The sequence below is a fragment of the Brassica rapa genome, chromosome A04 (assembly GCF_000309985.2).
Source record: "Brassica rapa cultivar Chiifu-401-42 chromosome A04, CAAS_Brap_v3.01, whole genome shotgun sequence".
NCBI lineage: Eukaryota > Viridiplantae > Streptophyta > Magnoliopsida > Brassicales > Brassicaceae > Brassica > Brassica rapa.
Window position 1 is genome coordinate 12,924,325 of NC_024798.2, and position 21,022 is coordinate 12,945,346.

Consider the following 21,022-nt stretch of genomic DNA (forward strand, 5'->3'; position numbering starts at 1 on the left):
TTGTACTCTTTTTAGAACTTTTACTCTTTTCATACCTTCCTTATATTTTTCCCCAAGATAATCGATTTGTTACTCAAAATATATTTTATTTTAGTTTCTTATGTTCTCTTAACTTAGTAACTTAAAACCGAAATTCAAAAATAAAATTACAAGTATTAGACAATATTAGTAATATTTTTGTTTATGGATACTCATCATCACATTCTTCATCATTAGCATCCAAATATTCTTCTTCTTCTTCAACATCATCTTTTTCACCATCTTCAAGGGATTCGAGTGGGCGTGAAAGGTCTGGAATGGTGCTTGCCTCACCAAGTATCTTCATAATCTCCTCTACTCTTTGAGGAGAAAGGTTAGTAAGATTAACATTCCTTTGGTAATAGACTGCTTGGGCGGATTCCTTTAGTTCTCTTGGCAAATTCTTAAGGAACCATGCATGACTCCTAATCCCTTTGAGCGTAATTCTCTAAACAGTTCAAATAACAAAAATTTAAAGAACAATTAGTTGATAAAGAGTTTAAATTTATATAGACTAATTTGTTGTTTACGTTTACATTTACTTTCAAATTTATTTGAAAATGTTATTTTTATATTTCAGTTTTATAACTATAAATACATGTAAAATAGGTGTTTTATAAACTAAAATTTTTAAATGAAAACACAATCTTTTTTGTTTAGTTAGAACAATCTGATATATATTTTACTTGTTGACAAAAAAAGGTATACTTACATGTGATGGATTAGCAACAAATATACGAGATAATAAGTTCCTGCAATCTTCAGATATGTGAACATATCCTGGAATTTTGTACTTAACAGCCATTATTTTCTGAAATTCCATCAAAATGACATAAGACAGTGTTTATACGAATCAAAAAATGCGTCATCTCATATAATGTTATCTAAAAAAGAAAAAAACCTGGACAGTTTTTCGGAAATTGCGGGGATCTTTAGGGTCTTCGAAAGGGTAAGCTCCTACCAACATAACATAGAGTGCCACTCCACAAGACCACACATCAACTGACTGTATGTAGAAATATTATATCAAACAACCTCGGATTTAATTTAATCAAATATATTATCAATTCCCAAAAGAAACCTTTTTCGAAACTTTTACAGAATCAGAAAAAAAGACTTTTACAGAATTTAAATAACAAAAAAAATAATAATAAATTTTGCTTGGTTTATCCGAGATAGACAAGCGTCCTCTTAGCAATGGATTTAAATGAATTTAAAGGTCACACCACCAAGAGTTATGCACGTAATTTCCGAAAACAGATAAGTTGAATATATAATGAATATAGTGACGTTTGCCAAATTTATTGGAGAATGGCCATATGATTTGAATAGATATGGGATAAAGTCGAAACTATATAGTATATTTATCCTATATGATGGCGACAAGAAAACAAATAGTATCCTATAAGATTAGTAATAGTTGTCATGTGAGTGGAAATTATGAAGCTTAATTTGTCGTTTACTACTCTTTTCTATCTTTTATTGTTTTATAACTATCGAAAGTGGAATTTCAATGAAAATATAACTATTGAAAGTGGAATTCAGACCTGTAAATATCTTCACTACTATTACTAAAAATATGGAATTATGAAAATAATTTGATTACCTTCCCGTCGTATTCCGAACGACCAAAAACTTCCGGGGCTATATATGCCGGAGTCCCCACCGTTGATTTAGGGTTTGAATGCAGAATAGAAGACTACATGATAACAAAATTATTAAATATTTGGAAATTAATTATAAGTTATAAAAGCCGAAAAGTTTGAATGATCAAAACAATAACCTTCGAGTAGCCAAAATCACAAATTTTTAGACGGGGTGCTGGACTTCCATCAAGCAAAATATTTTCTAATTTCAGATCTCTGTGGCATATTTGCTGCAAAATTAATTTGGTTCATCAATAAAACACATAACACAAACAGTGCCGTGCGAAGGTCTACCGGGGCTTGAGGCAAAAGTAAAAATGGAACCTTTAAACCAAATTTTTTTTTTGATAAAAATATAATGTATAGTTAAAGAAAAATTAACAGTAGTATGATTTAAATTAGTAAAGATTAAGAAAAATTAATCACTTAAAAGAACTATTTATAATTAGCTCTATAATAAACAATTAACTTACCATAGTATAAATTAGTATGAGATGTTAACTTAACAAAAGACAAAAAAAAGCAAAAAGCACTAGAAAAAAATAAATTAATGACAAGGTCTATACATGAAGAAACATATATCCGAATACAAGAAGAGATGGTAATGATTAAATAAAAAGAAACCAAATACATATAGATCATGTAGGATAACGCGTAAGAAATAAAATATACAATTTAAAAAATATATATATATAGATCATGTATAAAGTAGTTGAGATTTATTTTCTTTTTCTATTTAGAAATTTTGATATCACGAAAGGGATCTTTCTTTCTGATTTCGAAAAATTAACAATAAAACAAAATATTTTTTTCTGATAAAAGAAAAGAAGAGCAACTGTGAGGTTCGAACTTCAGTTGACAAGATAGTGTGTTTAATAAGACCACTATGCTACACAGGATTATTAAAAATTTGAGGCCCTAAAATGTCTATATATTTTGGGGGCCTGAGGCAAAAGCCTTTTTGATAACACATGAAGCACGCCTCTGAACACAAATATATTATATACAATTTAATGGTATGTATTAAAATTAAATTTACCATTGCATGTAAGTAATACACTCCGCAAATGAGTTGTTGAAAGAAATATCTGGCCTGCAAGTAGAACAAATGGTTATAAAATTATGAAGTCATTTTTGGTAAAAATATAAAGCGTGTATATTTATTGACACAATTTCATTTCTGAAAAACCTCAGCTTCGCTGAATCGTCCTGCGCTTGATATCCGATCGAACAGTTCTCCTCCAGCTGCATACTCCATTACAATTCCAAGATGTGTCGGAGTTAAGACAACCTAAGTCATCAACACACACCAAGTTCAAAGTTTGATCAGCACCAAATGCCATATGTTTTTGTAGCTTCTCAATAATTGTGGGTTCAATATGCCATATCGAATATATCAGTGGACCGGTTCGTCCAAGATTCGAGTTTGGGTAGAATTCTTTTTTTTTTGAATTGAGAGTTTGGGTAGAATTCGAATTAAGAGTCAAACATAATATATATTTGTTAACTATATGTCAACCAAGAGATTCGAGTTAAGGACAAGAATATAAATTTATCTTGCCTCTTTAAACCGAACAATGTTGGGATGATTGAGAGATCCATGATTGACGATTTCTCTTGCAACGTTCTCGTCTATCTGCATCAACAAATCATTTTTTTATAATAATATGAATATTTACGATATCACGAACAACAGATCAACGGAAAAAGTACAAAAGAAGAAGATTAAGAAGAACCTTGTATCCTCTATCTATGAATTTGACAGCCACAAGCTCGTTTGTTTTTTTATTACGCATAAGCCGAGCCAATCCGAAATTACCAAATCCTAAATCCTTCACCATCTCATACTTCTCCATGGCCACCACTTTTTTTCACTTCTCTAAAACCTTTAATATCTTCTTTTTTTTCAAACTTTTCTTTGTGTGAAACTTCTTTCTCTTTACATGTTAGAGAGATATATAAAGTAAGAGAAGAAAAGTTATTAAGTTTACACGTAGCAAAATATGACGACTATTCGACCAAAGAGCTTTTCAGGGTACCAATAGACATTTTTATGTGTATATTTTAGTACATTCCGGTTTAGAACTTAAATTGGTTTGATTGACTTGTCTCTTTTTCATTCGGTTAGGTGAGAAAGTTTAGAAATTATCTAATTAAATTTCTTTTATGTACACATTTATATATTTTTGTTAGTTTTGTTTTTACTTTTAGAGGAAGAGCCTTGTGGTACAAGAGCATATCCAAGTCACAATCTACAACTCGCTCATGGAACTTGCGGAAGCTGTCTATCGATCATCACCAACATCACTCAGAGGACACGTCAACGCAATCAGAGTCAAATTCGTTTGGAGAAGACTATCCTCGTCCGGGTGATGATCAGACCGTGATTCTGAATCGAACTCACGAAGATAGAAGTTGGGAGATGAGATTTCAGATCCAATTCAAATCAGCTTCTCCAAGCTGGAACACCACGACGAGATCTCATCTTCCTCTTATACTCATTGAAGCGGGACAACTCGGTACAGTTACGCCACATGTTTACGTAGTCTCTTCAAGCGACACTTATGGTAGTGTATCAGCATGACCTGTGATGTTAAGCATCTGTTGTTCTGTTCATTCAAGTGTGGACGATTCCAATAGATGACCATTTTCTCTGTTATGTAGAGTTTATTTCTGTTTTAATCGGTTTATGTATTAAATTGTTGTTAATATCAACAATCCAGTTTCTCAAAATCGTCGTGTATGAGATTTTGGAATTCGATCATGACAAAAGAAAATTTCATTAATCTAGAACGTACCACAATGACACCACATAAGTTATATGGAACCATGCTGTTTGCACAACCTTATTTATGTTGAGTAGATTTTGGTTAGTTTTCATTACTGGTTGTCGGAACTCATTCAGGTAAAATTGGTAGGTTTTGACATTGGGTATGCAACTAGAATGATCTATGAAAAAATTGACCACGCAAAAACTTTTGCATAAGATAATCAGTTTCTAGTAAAGAAATTCAGGGGCGAATCTAGACTTAATTTCTTATGGGTACACAGTGTAAAAAGTGAATCAATAGGTGCAATTAAAAGAAATTTATATTTTATCTAGAATTTTCCTCTCATTTTAACATACAAAATATAAAATTTTGAAAAAAAAATTATGGGTGCACATGCACTCATTGTCTTTGATGTTGTTTGGCAAAAAGGATTGCAATATATTGAAAAAAATTGTTTGCGAATAAAACTGTAACACTCCTACCGTCCACGGTTAATAGGTCATCCACGTCTGTTCACTCGGTCTGTAGACCACATCCCATCCGACGGACAATGTTTTAATATTCTAAAGGTTTGAAATATTTATTTAATGACGCTGCAATCACCACATGATATTTCTTTGTACTTTGGCCTGACTCGCACGATATCGGGAATCATTTCCCGATAGTTCATCGATTCTTCCGTAACTCCAGCTCAAACACGCTTAATTCTGGAGTTCTAAACAGATGTGTGCCCTAAAAGATAAATGCATTTTGGTGCCATAAGTATACAAATCAATTCTCTCGGATCTTTTCATATCTCACAAACCAGTATGTTACAAAAACTTTGATAAATTTACTGATAGTTCACTTGTTTGTTTGAATTTTCTTCAAACATCTAATATGTATTTTCACACCAAAACATTGTGAAGTAAGTACAGAGGAGTGTGTTATTAACACTACATTCTTTTTTGGTGTTTTTGGGTCATGTACTTCCTTTGTTTTATCGAATAAAATTTTTGTCGACGACTTTGAGTTTTTCTTGGAATTAACCGTCTAACTAATGCTTCATAAACCATTCTTACAACTTGAAAACGCCCAAATAAATTGATCCACCGGTGCTGGGTATTTGAAGGATTCAAAGCTGACTTCACACCAAGTCTATCTATTTTGTCATCTTGAAACTTGGCATATACTAGTTCAAAATCCTCGTCAAAGTCTGATAAGACAAGTTTGTGACTTTGTGTAAAAGAAAAAAAAAAAGGAAAAACAAGGATAGAGGTCACAAAGAAGTTAACTAAATACTTGGTGGTGAATCATTTAGTACATGTATCTCATAGAAACATCTCTATAATCATAAAGTTGATTTTTCTTCTATTCTTTTTTTAAAAAGCTATTTCCGCAGTGGATACTTCTAAAACTGACACGTAAGCTATACCTCAGCCTATGTTTCGACGATTGTCTTTTATCACGAAAGCTTATCACGATTGGCCCATTACATTGACGCTGTCATTTCCTAACTGGCCTGTGTTTTGTAAGCTGGTGTTTTCATGGACTTCCACATGACGTTGATTCTTCCTTCGTTAAATCAAGGCTAATTAAGAGCATCTCCAATGTACACCTCTATAATTTCCTATAAAATAGAGATCTCTATTATAGAGGTGAAAATGTTCCAATGTATGTTTCTATAATAGAGTTCCTCTATTTTAGAGAAAAATATAGAGAAAAGTTACTTTTTGCCTCTATATTTAGAGGTGAAAATAACATATCTCTATATTTTCCCCTATAAATAGAGAAACTCTATTATAGAGGCATACATTAGAGCATTTTCACCTCTATAATAGAATTTTTCTATTTTAGGGGAAAATATAAAGATAGAATTAAGGGTGGGTTGGAGATGGTCTAACAAACATCTTATGGCTCATAATTTTACTTTTGAAAACAAAAATGCAACATAGCTTATATTATGTTAAATTGTCAATGACTTAAATATATATAAGAAAACTATATAAAACAAGCTGATAGTCATTTTTATATTATAAATTTTTTTTAACATAATTACTCAAAAAATCGGACTGAACCCGACCCAAAAATATATACCAAATCTGAATAAAAACTGGTAAAATATCCAAACATATCAAAAATCTTGGTATTTGAAGAATCAAAACTAAATCGGACCGAACCAAAATATTTCAAATATCTGAAAAATATCCAAATCACAATTATATTTTTAAATATATCGATTAATTTTATATTTAATATCCAAAATTATTTAAAATATTCAAAATATTCAAAAATTTCCTAAACACTTGAAAATATCCAAAATAACCAAAAGAAATATCCAAAAAGTCAGAAATTACTTATACGAAAAAATGAAATCAATTAATATTGCAATCAATTTAATAATGCAAATAGAACTTTATTTATTTACCATGATAAAAAGAAAAACAATTCTTTCACCACTATAAAATTTTTATATTTCCAAATTATATGGAGAATTTTAGCTTTGTGTCTTGGGTTTTTAATGGTAGAGTTGATGACAAAGCAGTAGCAGTATAATATATAAACAATATGTTAAAGAAGTAATATGCTCTAAAAATGTATTTAATAAAGTGATTAGTAGAAAAGTAAATAACTGATATATAAAACTATATTATAAATTAGAATATGATATACATATTTTTTATTTTTATTGAAATTAATAAATATTATATAATGATATATACTTAATTATATTTTCAATGTGAAATATTATTCTTTTAAATTTGGAAAATTATTTTTGTTTTAAATTTATTTTTAATTTTAAAATATAAATTTAATTTTTGGATATAAATATAACTTTGTGATGTAATAAAATAAAATGATTATATTAAATTATTTTTAAAATTTAGATATTTTAATGTAAATACCTATCCAAAGGTTAATATGAAAGCATTAGGCAAAGAGCATTTAGAAATCATTTTCATTTTCTAAATGTTATTCTAAATGCTTTGCTAATAGTTGTTGATTGGATAATAAAGAGCATTTATCCATTATGTATTAATCCTAGAGCATTACAACATGTTTTCGTAGTTACGTGACATCACTAAGATGATTCTTAAAATTCTTAGAAAATAAGTTTGTCAATATATTTTTTTTATTAATTAACTATCAAAATGATTATTAGTGTACAAAACAATATTATCAATTCTTTTCTTAAATAAAAGCTACGGAATTATCTAATATAATTAACATATATATGACAATTAGTGATTATGAATAATACATATTTGATAACAATTTTTTGTATCCTCTGTCTTTTTTATTTAATTTTCATTATTAAAAGAAAAAAAATCACATTAGGGATATATTAAAAATTTATATTTTTTATATGTTATATTTTGAATTTTTTAAAACGGCTAGAAATTACTAAAATTGTGACTTTTTTTGTTCAAGCAAGATAAAATGATCATAAATCGTATGAATATTAGGTCTCATTAATAGATATTCATATTATATATATACATTAATATCATTTAAATTAAATTATATACTATATAAAATATATTAATAGGTTAGTTTCAAAATTTGCAGTGAAAATTTATTGAGATCTTAATATTTTAATATTGAAATTTGTATTGAAAAATCTCATAATAAAAGTCTTGTGATTAACAATTTAATTTTTTGTCACATCAAATATACAAATGTTAATAAAATCATATGAGTAGAAAGTGTCAATAATAAATATAAATATACTATATATATATATATATATCTCTATGTAAATATTACTAAAGTTAATTATATACAAAATAAAGTAATAAAAGGATTTGTAATAAAACATGATCCAATCACCTATTTTTTAGTTTGTTCGAAAAATGAGAGATTTGATCATTCGTTTAATATTTTTTTTTCTCTAATACTCTATCTAGCTATTATAATTGTAAAAGTGAGAGTTTTGAACTATTTATTATAAGTTTGCTAGTTTGTAATTTAATAAATCAAACAGTTCTTAATTTATACATAGTTTACATATGAATTGTAAAGTACTACATATATTGTTATAGGTATACTCTTAAGTAACTAAACTTCAAAAGCGTGGTTAATAAAATAAGTAATTTGTTTTATTGTTATAAATTAGATGATTTTTGAACTGGTGAATACATACTAGATAGACATTTATATTTTGAGTCTTCACTTATATTCTATAACAGTTTAATATATACTAGATAGACATTTATATTTTGAGTCTTCACTTATTGCGAGTGATTTGTTTTCAAAATTTTGATTCTTAGATATGTATTTGGAGTGAAACTAATTTTTACAAATGTCCATCTTTTAAAATTGGTACTTATGTAATTCACCGAATTATCAGAAGAAATTTAAAACAAAGAAAACTCATATCAGTGAAATATAAACGAGAATGAAAGCTTAATTTTGTAGAGGTAGAAAATGAAATAACTTATGGAAAGTCAATAGCAAATAAATCGAGAGCAGAAAAATTAATCTCCCCTTTCGTCATTTTACAATCGATGCTGCCTATCTGGTTTTAGTGATTTGTGTCAGCCGCAAAATTTTTTTTTTTTTGTGCATATAAAATCTTAAAAATAATTAAAGTGAGTTGTAATATGTTAATTCTTCAACAACGATGATACATTTAAGAGACCAACATTTGTATTCGTTATTTTATAATTGATAAATATTATAGTGTTATAAAATATTATAATAATTTAATAAACAAATATTATTATAAAAAATTTAATCCGCGAATGCGCAGATTATTGTCTAAGTAATACTGTTAATCAAGCCATTTGTCTAAGTTCTATTTACAAATGGGTGTCAGCCTATACTCCCAATTTGGGCTCGAAATGAATATTTGTAGGCTGGCCCAAGATCGAAAATGTTTGATGAGCATTTTAATATAAACCCGTTATTTTTTTGAATTTGGCAAGGTATAATGTCTTTCACAATATGAAGTTTACGATGTATTGCAGGGAAATATGGTTTATTCTACACTAACCACACTTAGTCTGCATAATGCGTTTTTTTTCTGTACAACCACACACCAAATAAAATGGTAAGCAATGCAATACATCTTGTATAGGGAAAAGGGTGAGAGGATCCATACTAAGAGCATCTTTATCGCTGATAAAAAAATGGAGTTTTTAAAAACATCTATAGTCTGGATCTCCACAAAAAGCATAAGACTCGGCTCTTCCGTATGCAAAATAAGAAACGTTGTGTTCTTCGATTCTTGCAATGTTTGTGGGCCCCACAGACACGTGGCGACTCGCGATTGGTTAGTCTTTTAATTTTTTTTTCAGACCAAAAAAAATCAAAGAAGAACTCCTAATGTGGAGTTGTGCGATAAAGATGCTCTAAACTTCCGTATATAGCAATGATAAAGTATGTGCTACTATTCCAGACCGAAACAGTAATATAAAAGTTATGTCCATTAAACGTCACCATTATGAAAGATAAGCTAACACTAATACCAATAAGTCAAATAACACTTGCATGTTGGTTTTCGGTTACACACTTACACTTGCATAATCCTTAAGCATTCTTTGATCCCTCATTAAAATAGGGAAACTTACCAGTATGTTATCTCTATTGTGTATCGAGTCATCGAGAAACAATCTCTGACCTCTGATGTTAGGCATACACTAAACCATCTTTATAGAAAACATACAAAAAGATTTGATTCGTTTTGTCCTTTGATTAAATGTTACCAATAAATTATGATGCTACAGAGAGAATTGCTTAGAATCAACCTTTTTGCATTCATCACCCATAAATCAAAATTACAAAGATGCAAACCTTTGGATTCGTTTTCTTTTGTGTCTTTCCTTGTAGTCAGAATCTTTAGGTTATTTTAATCGAAAAGAAAAACATTACACAACGGGCAACAAAAAAGAGGAGCTTCATGTGTGTTCTCTGTCTGTGAATGTGTGCAGCACTTAGAAAAAAGAAAAGAGACAAGCGTGGTATCTGGATGTTCGAGCCTTCAGTTGGTGGGCTTGTTGTTGCGAATCTCTAAATTTTTTCTATATTATATATATGTGTATGTATGTTTCCAACGTGAAATCTCCATAAACAATATTTCTTTTAAAGTGACTCTTTTCTTCCAAAACTAGCTCCTTAAGCTTTCTTGAGAATAAAGTTTGAGCATAGATCTCTTTAGCTTTGTTTCTCTTTTGGGCTAAAGATCTTCAAACTCTTGCGCGCAACAAGTGCTCAAAGAGAGAAGAAAAATGAAGTTTATGAAACTTGGATCCAAACCTGATACGGTTCAGTCAAAAGGAGACAATGTTAGGTATGTATTAACATATTCTCACTTCTCTCTCTCTCTCTCTTGATGATACTTAGTGCATGGCTTCTTGCTCTTAGGTATGTAGCAACTGAGTTAGAAACAGAGCTCATCGTCACCATCGGCAATATCAAGTTTTATTTGCATAAGGTAATGAACAACTCTCAAGCTTATAAACATTAAAAACAAACAAAAGCAGATACCATAAAAAGAACAGTTTTCATCTTTTTTCAGTTTCCATTGCTTTCCAAAAGTGGATATCTCCAGAAACTCATAGCAACATCAAGAAATGAAGAGAAGAAGAACCAAGTTGATGAGATTGACATATCAGAGATTCCTGGTGGCTCTGTTGCTTTTGAGGTTTGCGTCAAGTTCTGCTACGGCATCACGGTGACCTTAAACGCTTACAACGTGTTTGCAGCTCGTTGCGCAGCTGAGTTCCTAGAGATGAACGAAACGTTTGAGAAAAGCAATCTTGTTTACAAGATTGATGTGTTCTTGAACTCGACAATCTTCCGCAGCTGGAAAGATTCCATCATTGTCTTCTCGACCACAAGGGATCTCTCTCCTAACTACACTAATGAGTTTACCCTCAAGCTTGTCAAGCGTTGTCTCGACTCCATCGCTTACACGGCTTCCATAGACACCTCAAAAGTCGAGTGGTCTTACACTTACAACAGGAAGAAGAAGCTTGATGAGAAAGCTGTTCCCAGAGACTGGTGGGTGGAAGATCTATGTGAACTTCATATCGATTTGTATAAACAAGCCATTGAAGCTATCGAGACGAGAGGGAAAGTGCCTGTTGAAGTCATCGGAGAAGCCTTACATGCTTATGCAAGAAGAAGAATAGGTGGTTTTAGCAAAGGCTCAGTGAGAGTTATTGACAAATGTTTAACTGAATCCATCATAGAGCTTCTCCCGGACAAGAAAGGAAGCGTTTCTTCTAGTTTTTTGAGTAAGCTGCTTCGAGCATCGGTCTTTCTTGGATGTGAAGAAACCGTGAAAGAGAGGTTAAAGAAGCGGATCAGTGAGCAGCTTGAAGAGACAGCAGTGAGTGATATCTTAATGTTTGATATAGATATGGTGCAGAGCTTAGTCAAGGAGTTCATGGACCGTGATCCGAAAAGTCACCCAAAAGCATCTGTTGCAAAGCTTGTTGACGGGTACTTAGCTGAGAAGTCTAGAGACCCTAATCTACTTCTCCAGAACTTCCTATCTCTCGCTGAAACGGTTTCTAGCTTCCCAAGACAGTCTCATGATGGGCTATACCGCGCCATCGACATGTTTCTTAAGGTAACATAAGATGCAAATCCTCTGTTTTCGTTTTTTTTTTTAATAACTAAGAGGCTCTGGTTTGGGTCTCAGTTTAGGGGATATACTGGCCTACAGGCCCAAACCATTTAAAATTCGCTTTCTTTTAGATAGAAAATCTCTTCAAACAAGACTTGAACCTACTACTCATTAAATACCTATTAGATAATCTAAGAGTTTTCGCCAAAAATCCAACTCCTCTTTGGTAAAATCCTATGTTTTTTTCATAATGGTTCTTAATTCTATTGAGCCATTTTGATTTTTGTAACGTTTCAGGAACATCCAGGGATTGACAAAAGCGAGAAGAAGAGAGTTTGCGGGTTAATGGACTGTAGAAAACTTTCAGCTGAAGCATGTGAACATGCGGTGCAGAATGAGCGTTTGCCGATGCGGGTAATTGTACAAGTTCTGTTTTTTGAACAGATTAGAGTCAATGGTTCATCAACAGGATACAGCACTCCTGAGCTCACCACAACGACTCTGAACACTGAGGATGATGAATGGGACCACGTGAAAGAGTACTGATCTCAGCATTAATGAATCTCTACCGTTTGTTTCCCACTAGAATCAACAGCTTTTGTAACACAGTTTATTTAGTTTCCATTTGAACTAAAAACATTTGCTTCTTGATCTTTATAAATGGGCCAAGTAGCAATGGGTCATAGTAATGAGCTTTGTGTCTAGCCTCAAGCCCGTTTTCTGCCCCTATTTAAACTGATGTTTGTCAAATTTGTTTAAAATCTCGTTTGAATATTAGCTAGCATGAGTGGATATACTAACTCACGGCTTCAATTTCCCACCTCCATTTTTATCACTCAGTTGATGAATCTTTGTCAAAGATTTACAACTGATGTTACAATTTCAATCATATTCAGTATGTAAGTGTTGAATATGTGACTAACAATGTGAGATAAGAAGATTAAAAATTAAAGTTTTCTTGTTTTGTTTTTGGTTAACCAAACGTTTTATTAGCTTTGCATTAAATGTTGTCATCCTTATATATATATATATATATATATATATATATATTTTTTGTTTTTTATTTGGCATCCCTTATATTCCTTATATTAATTGAGAAACATTACAAACACTTATTGGTAGCCATGTGTCATTGTTAGGATGATTCTTATAATTTTTACAAAAATAGGTTGGTCCATCTAAACATATATTATATTTTTTATTAAACTAACTATAAGATTAATTAATAGTGTACAAAAGAAGATTCTCCATTATTTCCTTAAATAAAATTTGTGGAATTACCAAATATGATTAACATATATATGACAATTAATGATTATGAATAATAAAATTTTGATAACAATTTTTGTATCATCCTTCTTTTTTTGTTAAAATTTATAATATTTAAAAGAAATTAAACAATCACATTAATCATATAATAAAAATTTAGATTTTTTTCTTATATGTTATATTTTGAATTACTTAAAATGACTATAAATTACTAAAGATGTTATAAGTTTCACATTTAAAATTTGTTATCAATGATTTAAATTTTTTGTTATAACAAGATACAAATAATCATAAAATCGTATGAATATGAAATCTCATTTAATTGATATTCATATTATATATAAAAGCACACACATATATATATATATATTAGAATATTTTAAATAAAGTATATACCATAGAAAAATATGTTAATATGTTAATTTCAAAATTTTCATTGAAAATTATTGAGACCTTAATATTTTTAATTTTAAAATTTTATTACGAAAATTTCACATTGAAAAATTTGTGATTATGGTTTAAATTGTTTTTGTTACAAAAAATATACAAATGTAAATAAAATCATATAAGTAATAAGTCTCGATAATATATATTTATACTAAAATATACTACATATTTATGCCAATATCATTAAAATTTAATTATATACTATATAAAATAAACAAAATGACTGTTTTGATATATTTACCAAAACAATTATTGCAAATAAATAAGAGATGTTTTTTGATTTATGTGTTTTATCTATTTTAATTATATACATAATATGTAAACACAAAATATATAAAAATTATTTGTATACATAATCTCACCCTGCGCATGTTGTTTTCAGTTAAATGACATAAACTACCAGTAACTTCGTTTTGTTGATTTATAGGAAAAGTAAGTAGAATAAATAAAGAGATTTAGGGTAAATAAACAAGAACTGCATGTACTAAAATTGTTCTTGCTTACAAAAATTAATAATCAATTTTATGCCTATGATATGTATGAGACATACGTAATACTACCCCTTCTTGTAAGACGTACGGAGAAGATCTGAAATGGCTTTTTAATTTTTAAAATTGTTGGAGATCTTTTTTTTCCTTTCCTTTTCATCTTTACTTGTTTCAATCTTACAAAAAAAATATTACTTGAATTTAAGATTGCTGTTTTAACAAATACAAATTCCCTTCAAACAAGGGATATTTCATCCAAGATTTTGCTTATAAAATACTACCTTCAATTTATCATAAAGAAGTATACCTTAGAATCTCTTTTAAACAAGATACATATTTGAAAGAATCTTACTACATCATTCATTCCAAAGGTTAAAAGACATCCAATCTGACATGAAAGATAAATATTCGTTTTCTAACATAATCTAATTTGAAATATCAGAATTCTCTAGGGTCAACAAAAATGGAATTGCCAGGTGGCGATTTAGTCCAGTCACCAACAGAGCCGTCACTGTAATCTTCACCAAGCCGTTTAATACACCACAAGTCTTCATCACACGATAGCACCTTCCAATGTGGTATCCCTCTCCGGACTGGCTCTCCTACGGCCACTTCCGCCGCTATGACACCACATCCTCCTTCTTTAGCCAGGTTATGCGCGTGGCCGCACAACGCTTTCACCATTTTCTCCACGCATGGTCCTTCACCACCAATGCCATACATAAAATGAAGTCCAAATGGCTGAAAAATCGCTGGAATAGATGGAATTTTCAAAAACGGTAGCGTTTTATCAACCAAACGCGTTGTTTTGGCCAACACGCGCCGTAGTCTCGATGCACCACGAACTTCTAACTTAAACGAGTCTTTACAGTTCCACACACTTAAAACCGCCCAAGAATCAGGTGGATACTCGAGAAACTTAGCTGAACCGGGCCATGACCCGAACCCGGACCCGTAGCAGCTGCCACGTGGAACAGCAATGAATGTTCCAAGCGAGAGTTTGTTGTTAAGAACTGAGTCGATGTCTTGTGGAAAAAACTCGGTTGTGCTAAAATTTAGCCGGTATAGTGACTCAGCATCCGACGGCTCAAGCCTGAAAACCGTAACCTGATTAGAAACGTTGACCCGGTGTGCGTAAACCGGGTTAACCAAAATGGACGGTGTACGAAACTTAGTGTAACCACATTTTCCGGTGAAAAGATTAACGGAAGCGTGATTGTCGTTTTCAGTAGCAATGTAGGAATATTCTGCACCGTTTTGATTAAACCATTTCTCTATCTCCTTCACGAGCTGAAACCCTATTCCTAGCCTCCTGCGTTATTAAAAATGTGACGTGATTAACATTAATTACTTATAATTAATTATTAATTAGCGTTAGTTACGTGCATAAATGAAATTATAAACGAACCTGTGAGTAGGAGAAACGCGGAGGCCCAAAACGTATGCGAGTTTAGTGTAAAGTGGTTTGGTAGTAACATCGAGTGTTTTGCTACCACATGTAACGGTTTTGATACATCCTCGAATCATTCCAACTAACTCTTTCTTATCCTCTGTAGCAATCTCAGCCACCTGTAAGAATTTTCGAATTTTACTAAGAATTTTATTTTTATTATTCATTTTTAATTAAAAAACAAATCACTAAAAAGTAAACCAAACACTAAAGCCTTTTGGTTTAGATTTAATTTTTGTATATTTGCTTCATAATCAGTAAGCTCTCGAATAACTGCAACTTAGAAAAAACGGGGTTTTTTTTTTAATATTTTATCTCTAACACTAAAAGAAAAAAATCAACTTGTTCATGAGTTAGTTCATATATATGGTTCATAATTATTTTAAAATAAAAAGAATTCTCTCTAACTAATGATTACTAAGAAATGACCTAGAACTTCAAAACGCTCTTTTAATTCAAGCTTCATATTTTTTTAAAAAAATTGAATTAACTTCAATTTGATAAAATTGGTTTTGGAAAAGAATTGGGTTCTAGAAATTACCAGCATGAGGTAAGAAGGTGAATGTCGGACACGGCAAATGGGGTCACCTAAGAGATCGGTGAAGAGAGAGAGTTTTCCGGTCGGACCAACTTCGCACCGCCTTTCAACGTCTTCCACGGTGGCTAAGTCCTTACTCGGGTCGTATTCTCTAACCTCCACAACCGTTGTCATATTTTTCTTTATCACAAACTCTAAACACAGAGGAAAGAGATAGATAGAGAGAACTGAAAACAAGTGTGAAGTAGCTAGGGTTTTATATAGAGGAAGGGGTGACTGTTGCAATTTTAAAAAAGTCAGCAGATTTTCCGAGGACATAGGATTTTATTTTATTTAATAATCTTCTAGTATTAAATTGTATGACGTGAAGTATAAGCAAGGAACATAGCAGCTACAGTTTTATTATTTTGTTGGCTTCAGAAACTATACGGGAGCTTTCCAATTTGGAGTTTTTTTTTTTAAAAGAGAGTTTTTCAAAACTTTTTGAAAATGACTTGCTATTATTTACGTCTAATATATATATATTTAGGTTCAGGCCGTTTAGAAATCTACCAAATAGTACTATTATTGGAGAGAGTTTAAAAAGACCTTATATTAATTGGGTAATTCCCTGTGAAATATGTCATTTCCAATATTCTTTTTTTTCTTAGAATATATTGATTTTCTTGGTTCAACTTGGAATATATTATTCGTTTAGTCAATTTTGCAGTAGACAAATATACGCATCAAGAATTATTAATTATATTGTGAGATTTACACGCACAAAACTGAAATGATCAAACTAGTAGTTAGTTATTACATAAGATTCGAATAATGGAGGGATGAGATTATTCTTAATTTATTTTTCAACTTATATTAATCAGTCTTTTCTAATGTTCACTAGCCTATAAAATTATTATTGATAGCATAAAGGAACAATCTATATGGAATAAGAATACTTGTAGTCAAGAAATTATGCTTTTTGATCTATTGATGTGAGAATATTAATGGGTGATTAAGACGAGCATAGATATCGAACTTACCCTTAAAAGAGCTTGGAAAGTGGGAGTGAGAAGTGGAAATGGCGGCTCCGCTTTTATCCCATCTCTCTGATAGTTCATGAATGTATACCAATTAGTATTGTGATCATTTGCTCTTTAGCTCAGTTTATAATATATAGATACTCTGTCAGAAATGTTTAAGATATTACAGGTAGATTAAGGCTTTAAAAATAAAGCTAAAAGATCATTTGATCTAGGGTTTAGCTCTGGGCAAAAAATCTGAATCCAAAGAACTGAACCGAAACCGATCTGAAAAAGTAGTATCGAAACAGAATTGAAACTGGTTAAATATCCGAACGGGTTCAAAACTTTGGTATCTAGAGAACCGGAACCGAACCCGATCCGAACCAAAATATTTCGGGTATCCGAATCAGATTTATATAGTTGAATATATTAGCTACTTTTAGAGTTAATATCCAAAAAAATCCAAAATGTATAAGATATTTTGAAGTTGTCCAAAATACTTGGAAATATATACAATATTCAAAAGTAAATAACGAAAATAGTTAAACAATGTTCAAAACACCAAAAATACTTAAAATATATATTGATTCTCCGTCCAAATGTTCATGTCAAATCAATTTTTATGTTAAATTTAGGTATCAGCATACATTGCTCAAATTTATATGTTGTATATTATTATTTTTTGGATTTTGAGAAATTTAAAGTATATATGAATTTTGAAAATTTTAAAATAATTTAAACGGGTTATCCGAACCCGTAAAAAATCTGAACCGAACCCGAACCAAAATTTATAATTATTCTAATGGGGCTGCAATTTTTAACATTGAAAATCCAAAATCCGAATAAACCCCAACCAAACCCGAATGAGTATCCAAATACCGACCCCTAATTTGTTATATTTCATAACAATATAACCAAAAATAAAATAAATTATTAATAAAAATATAAAAAAAATATGTTCATTAAAGCTGAAAACTCATTTGATATTAAACAAAAAAGTTTTTAAAGAATATTTATATAACTATTATTAACCATTACATATATATAGAAGTGTCAAAATGATAAGTAAACTCTTAAAAGTCATGAACACAACTTACTTATGAACGAACGCGAATCAGTTGAAGAAATCAAAGAAATTTCAGAGCAAAAATGTATTGAGTCTTCCAGGATCTTATGGTCGAGTGGTAAAGTAAACATGCTTATAACACTAACATGTTTCAAAGTCTATCTACTTGATGTACAAAATTAAATCACATTTTTCTTGGATACCTACACAGATATAGGCATCTACTTACAGTCTATTTGAGAGAGGATCTATCCGTGTGATGCAGCTCCCTTGGAGAATTACTCTGACCTTTTCATAGGTCTGAGATACTCTAAAGTTAATCAAATAATGTGTCGAGGCAAGTATCTGTTTAAGGTTTGTATATTGATTATGTTAATAAATAAATTTATAATTCAGTAGACCAAAGTTTAAAGTAGTTCCAAAACCCGATTTCTGTTTTTTTTTTCCTTCAATAAAATTTATTTATCTCAGATAAATTAATTTTATTAATCTTAAAAAGCATACTATACCGCCCAACAAATATTTAACACTTTTAGGGTGCATATAGAGTTAAGACACTTCTAAAATTAACAAGTAGGAACTATGTTTTCTAATTCATGTATAAATGAATTTGACTATCAATTTAATTTGAGACCACGAGTTATATGAACAAATTTTAATATATATGATCTAGTTCGGGCATTTATACTAATTACATTTGAACGGCCGAATCGGCATTTATCTTGTCGCACCTATATAAGAATTTATATTTAAAAGGTGCAGTCTTTACAACCTATCAATATTCTGCTATCTAAAATCTAAGTATTAATTCTTAAATCCTGAAAAAGCTTTAATATAGCATACCAACTCAAACATTAAAAACTAGAAAAAACAAATTTCATACGTGAATAATTGTCGATATATACGCGTAAAAACGATATAGTCAGCAATTCGTCGAATTTCCATATATTAAAAGTTTGAAACCGACAAGAACAACACTTCATGAATTAAAAAAGAAAAGATATGTCATATGTATGGCGACGACATTCTTAGTTGGCAATATAAAACAATTGATGTACTATACATTTATACTTAATATTAGTTGAAAATTCCTCTTTTAAAAAGCTAAAGTCACTCAAGTCAGGCTGCTTCAATCACACAACTAATCATTTTAAAATTCCTTCGTAATATTCACCGCTTGAAATCGGATCAGAATGATGAACGTGTAATATTAGCAAAATAAAATCGAATAATGAATATATCTTACCAAAGTGCGTGTGACATGGCCCCAACTTGTTTCATTAACAGTTTTAAGATGATTACGACTATCTGGTGAACTGAGAACTAACTGATTATTTTTTTGAAGATTGTTAACCAGCACTAGACAAATCTAATTATATATAATGAAAATTAGATATTTTTGGCCACACAAACAGATATATCTAAAACAGTAGGTTTCAAATCCGGAATGCTTAATAAATCTGCTTTACCACACAACCATGCTTGTATGGTTAGTTTTAAGAGTTTAAATGGCAACATGTCAAACAACCGTGGAACAACTATTATGCCGTCCTAATAGTAACACAATCATATATATATTAGTATTAAATGTGATGCGTTTTGTCAAAACAAATACGATTTTCACGAAACATTCAAAGCCTACGTTTTTTCTAAACCAATTCTTCTAAATGTTCAGTAGATTAGCAAGTAGACGCAATGTAATTTAATGGTTCAGGTTTAAAAACATTTACGTCCAAGTTTGGAGTTCAAATTCAAAACTATGCAATTTATTATATATTATAAGATGTAAAGCTTATCGGATGTTCCAGAGTACTGCAGGCAAAACCGTTGGTTGTTAGACCATCCGTCGATTCAGGTGTTTTTGAAAGAGTTTCATAGTAGAATCATTATCTGAAGAGTTGTTTATCTATATCACATATGTTGTAGGTTATCATCATATATAATAAATCGGAGATTATATGATAACGTAATTGGTGATTTACGGAGTGCTACAAAAAATAGGAAGCGGTGAAAACGTCAACATTTAAAATAAGTAATTAGTCAATTTATATGATTTATAGATGCTGAATAGCTTATCGACATAAATAATTTGGATTTGACTATATTTTATTCGTCTGTTCATGGGATCAAGCTTTTTCCGAAAGGATTGTCTAATCATAGATATAGTGTGTGTGTAGGATGAGGATTCCACCTTTTAAATATGCAAGATACCAGTTTACGTATATCCTAATATCCTTATATCTTGTTTTTTTTTTCTTGTTCAAAAATATCCTTATATATTGTTTACTGTATGATTTTGGATGTTTTTTTTTTTTTTGAAAAAAGTATGATTTTGGATGTTATCGTGTGGTTATTACCATTTCCATTTTTCTTTGCTAAAAGGTTATTCCCATTTCGTATTTAATCTTTTCAGAAAAATCTGAATATCGATGTTAATATATGCATTAATTTCAATACGCAAATCAATACTATTAAAAGGGAAGGAGTCTTAAAAAATCTACCTATTGAAAGTTGTTTGGACTCTTTCATTTAATTCATTATTTTTTGGTCTTACCTTAAACTTAGACTAACAATGTGTTACCATATATTTCTCTAACAATAATTTATTCAATTCTTTTATTTATTCAAATATCACTCCTAAATCTTAATCATTAATATTACTATATTTACCATTTTTACTTTTAATCATAAAAGCATTGAAACTAATGTTTTATATTATCACTTTTATCATATAATATATGATTTAAAGCAAGAGAAGTTACACGACATA

At 30.4% G+C, this 21,022-nt stretch overlaps 3 protein-coding genes across 3 annotated transcripts; 1 reads left to right on the forward strand and 2 right to left on the reverse strand.

The window, feature by feature from the left end:
- Positions 1-65: 65 nt before the first annotated feature.
- LOC103864444 (serine/threonine-protein kinase SRK2J) lies at positions 66-6,052 on the reverse strand. Its single transcript, XM_009142195.3, has 9 exons — positions 3,401-6,052; positions 3,226-3,300; positions 2,854-2,955; positions 2,704-2,757; positions 1,802-1,894; positions 1,625-1,717; positions 920-1,024; positions 731-829; positions 66-466 (listed from the first exon to the last, which is right to left on the reverse strand). Exons 1-9 carry the CDS (start codon positions 3,518-3,520, stop codon positions 182-184), a joined length of 1,026 nt encoding a protein of 341 aa, XP_009140443.1. The 5' UTR covers positions 3,521-6,052; the 3' UTR covers positions 66-181.
- A 1,761-nt stretch (positions 6,053-7,813) lies between these two features.
- LOC103864446 (BTB/POZ domain-containing protein NPY4) lies at positions 7,814-12,764 on the forward strand. The gene is made up of 4 exons (XM_009142197.3): positions 7,814-10,706; positions 10,781-10,850; positions 10,935-11,993; positions 12,288-12,764. Exons 1-4 carry the CDS (start codon positions 10,645-10,647, stop codon positions 12,534-12,536), a joined length of 1,440 nt encoding a protein of 479 aa, XP_009140445.1. The 5' UTR covers positions 7,814-10,644; the 3' UTR covers positions 12,537-12,764.
- A 1,578-nt stretch (positions 12,765-14,342) lies between these two features.
- LOC103864447 (probable N-acetyltransferase HLS1-like) lies at positions 14,343-20,924 on the reverse strand. Its single transcript, XM_009142198.3, has 3 exons — positions 16,186-20,924; positions 15,603-15,763; positions 14,343-15,506 (listed from the first exon to the last, which is right to left on the reverse strand). Exons 1-3 carry the CDS (start codon positions 16,498-16,500, stop codon positions 14,633-14,635), a joined length of 1,350 nt encoding a protein of 449 aa, XP_009140446.2. The 5' UTR covers positions 16,501-20,924; the 3' UTR covers positions 14,343-14,632.
- Positions 20,925-21,022: the final 98 nt, after the last annotated feature.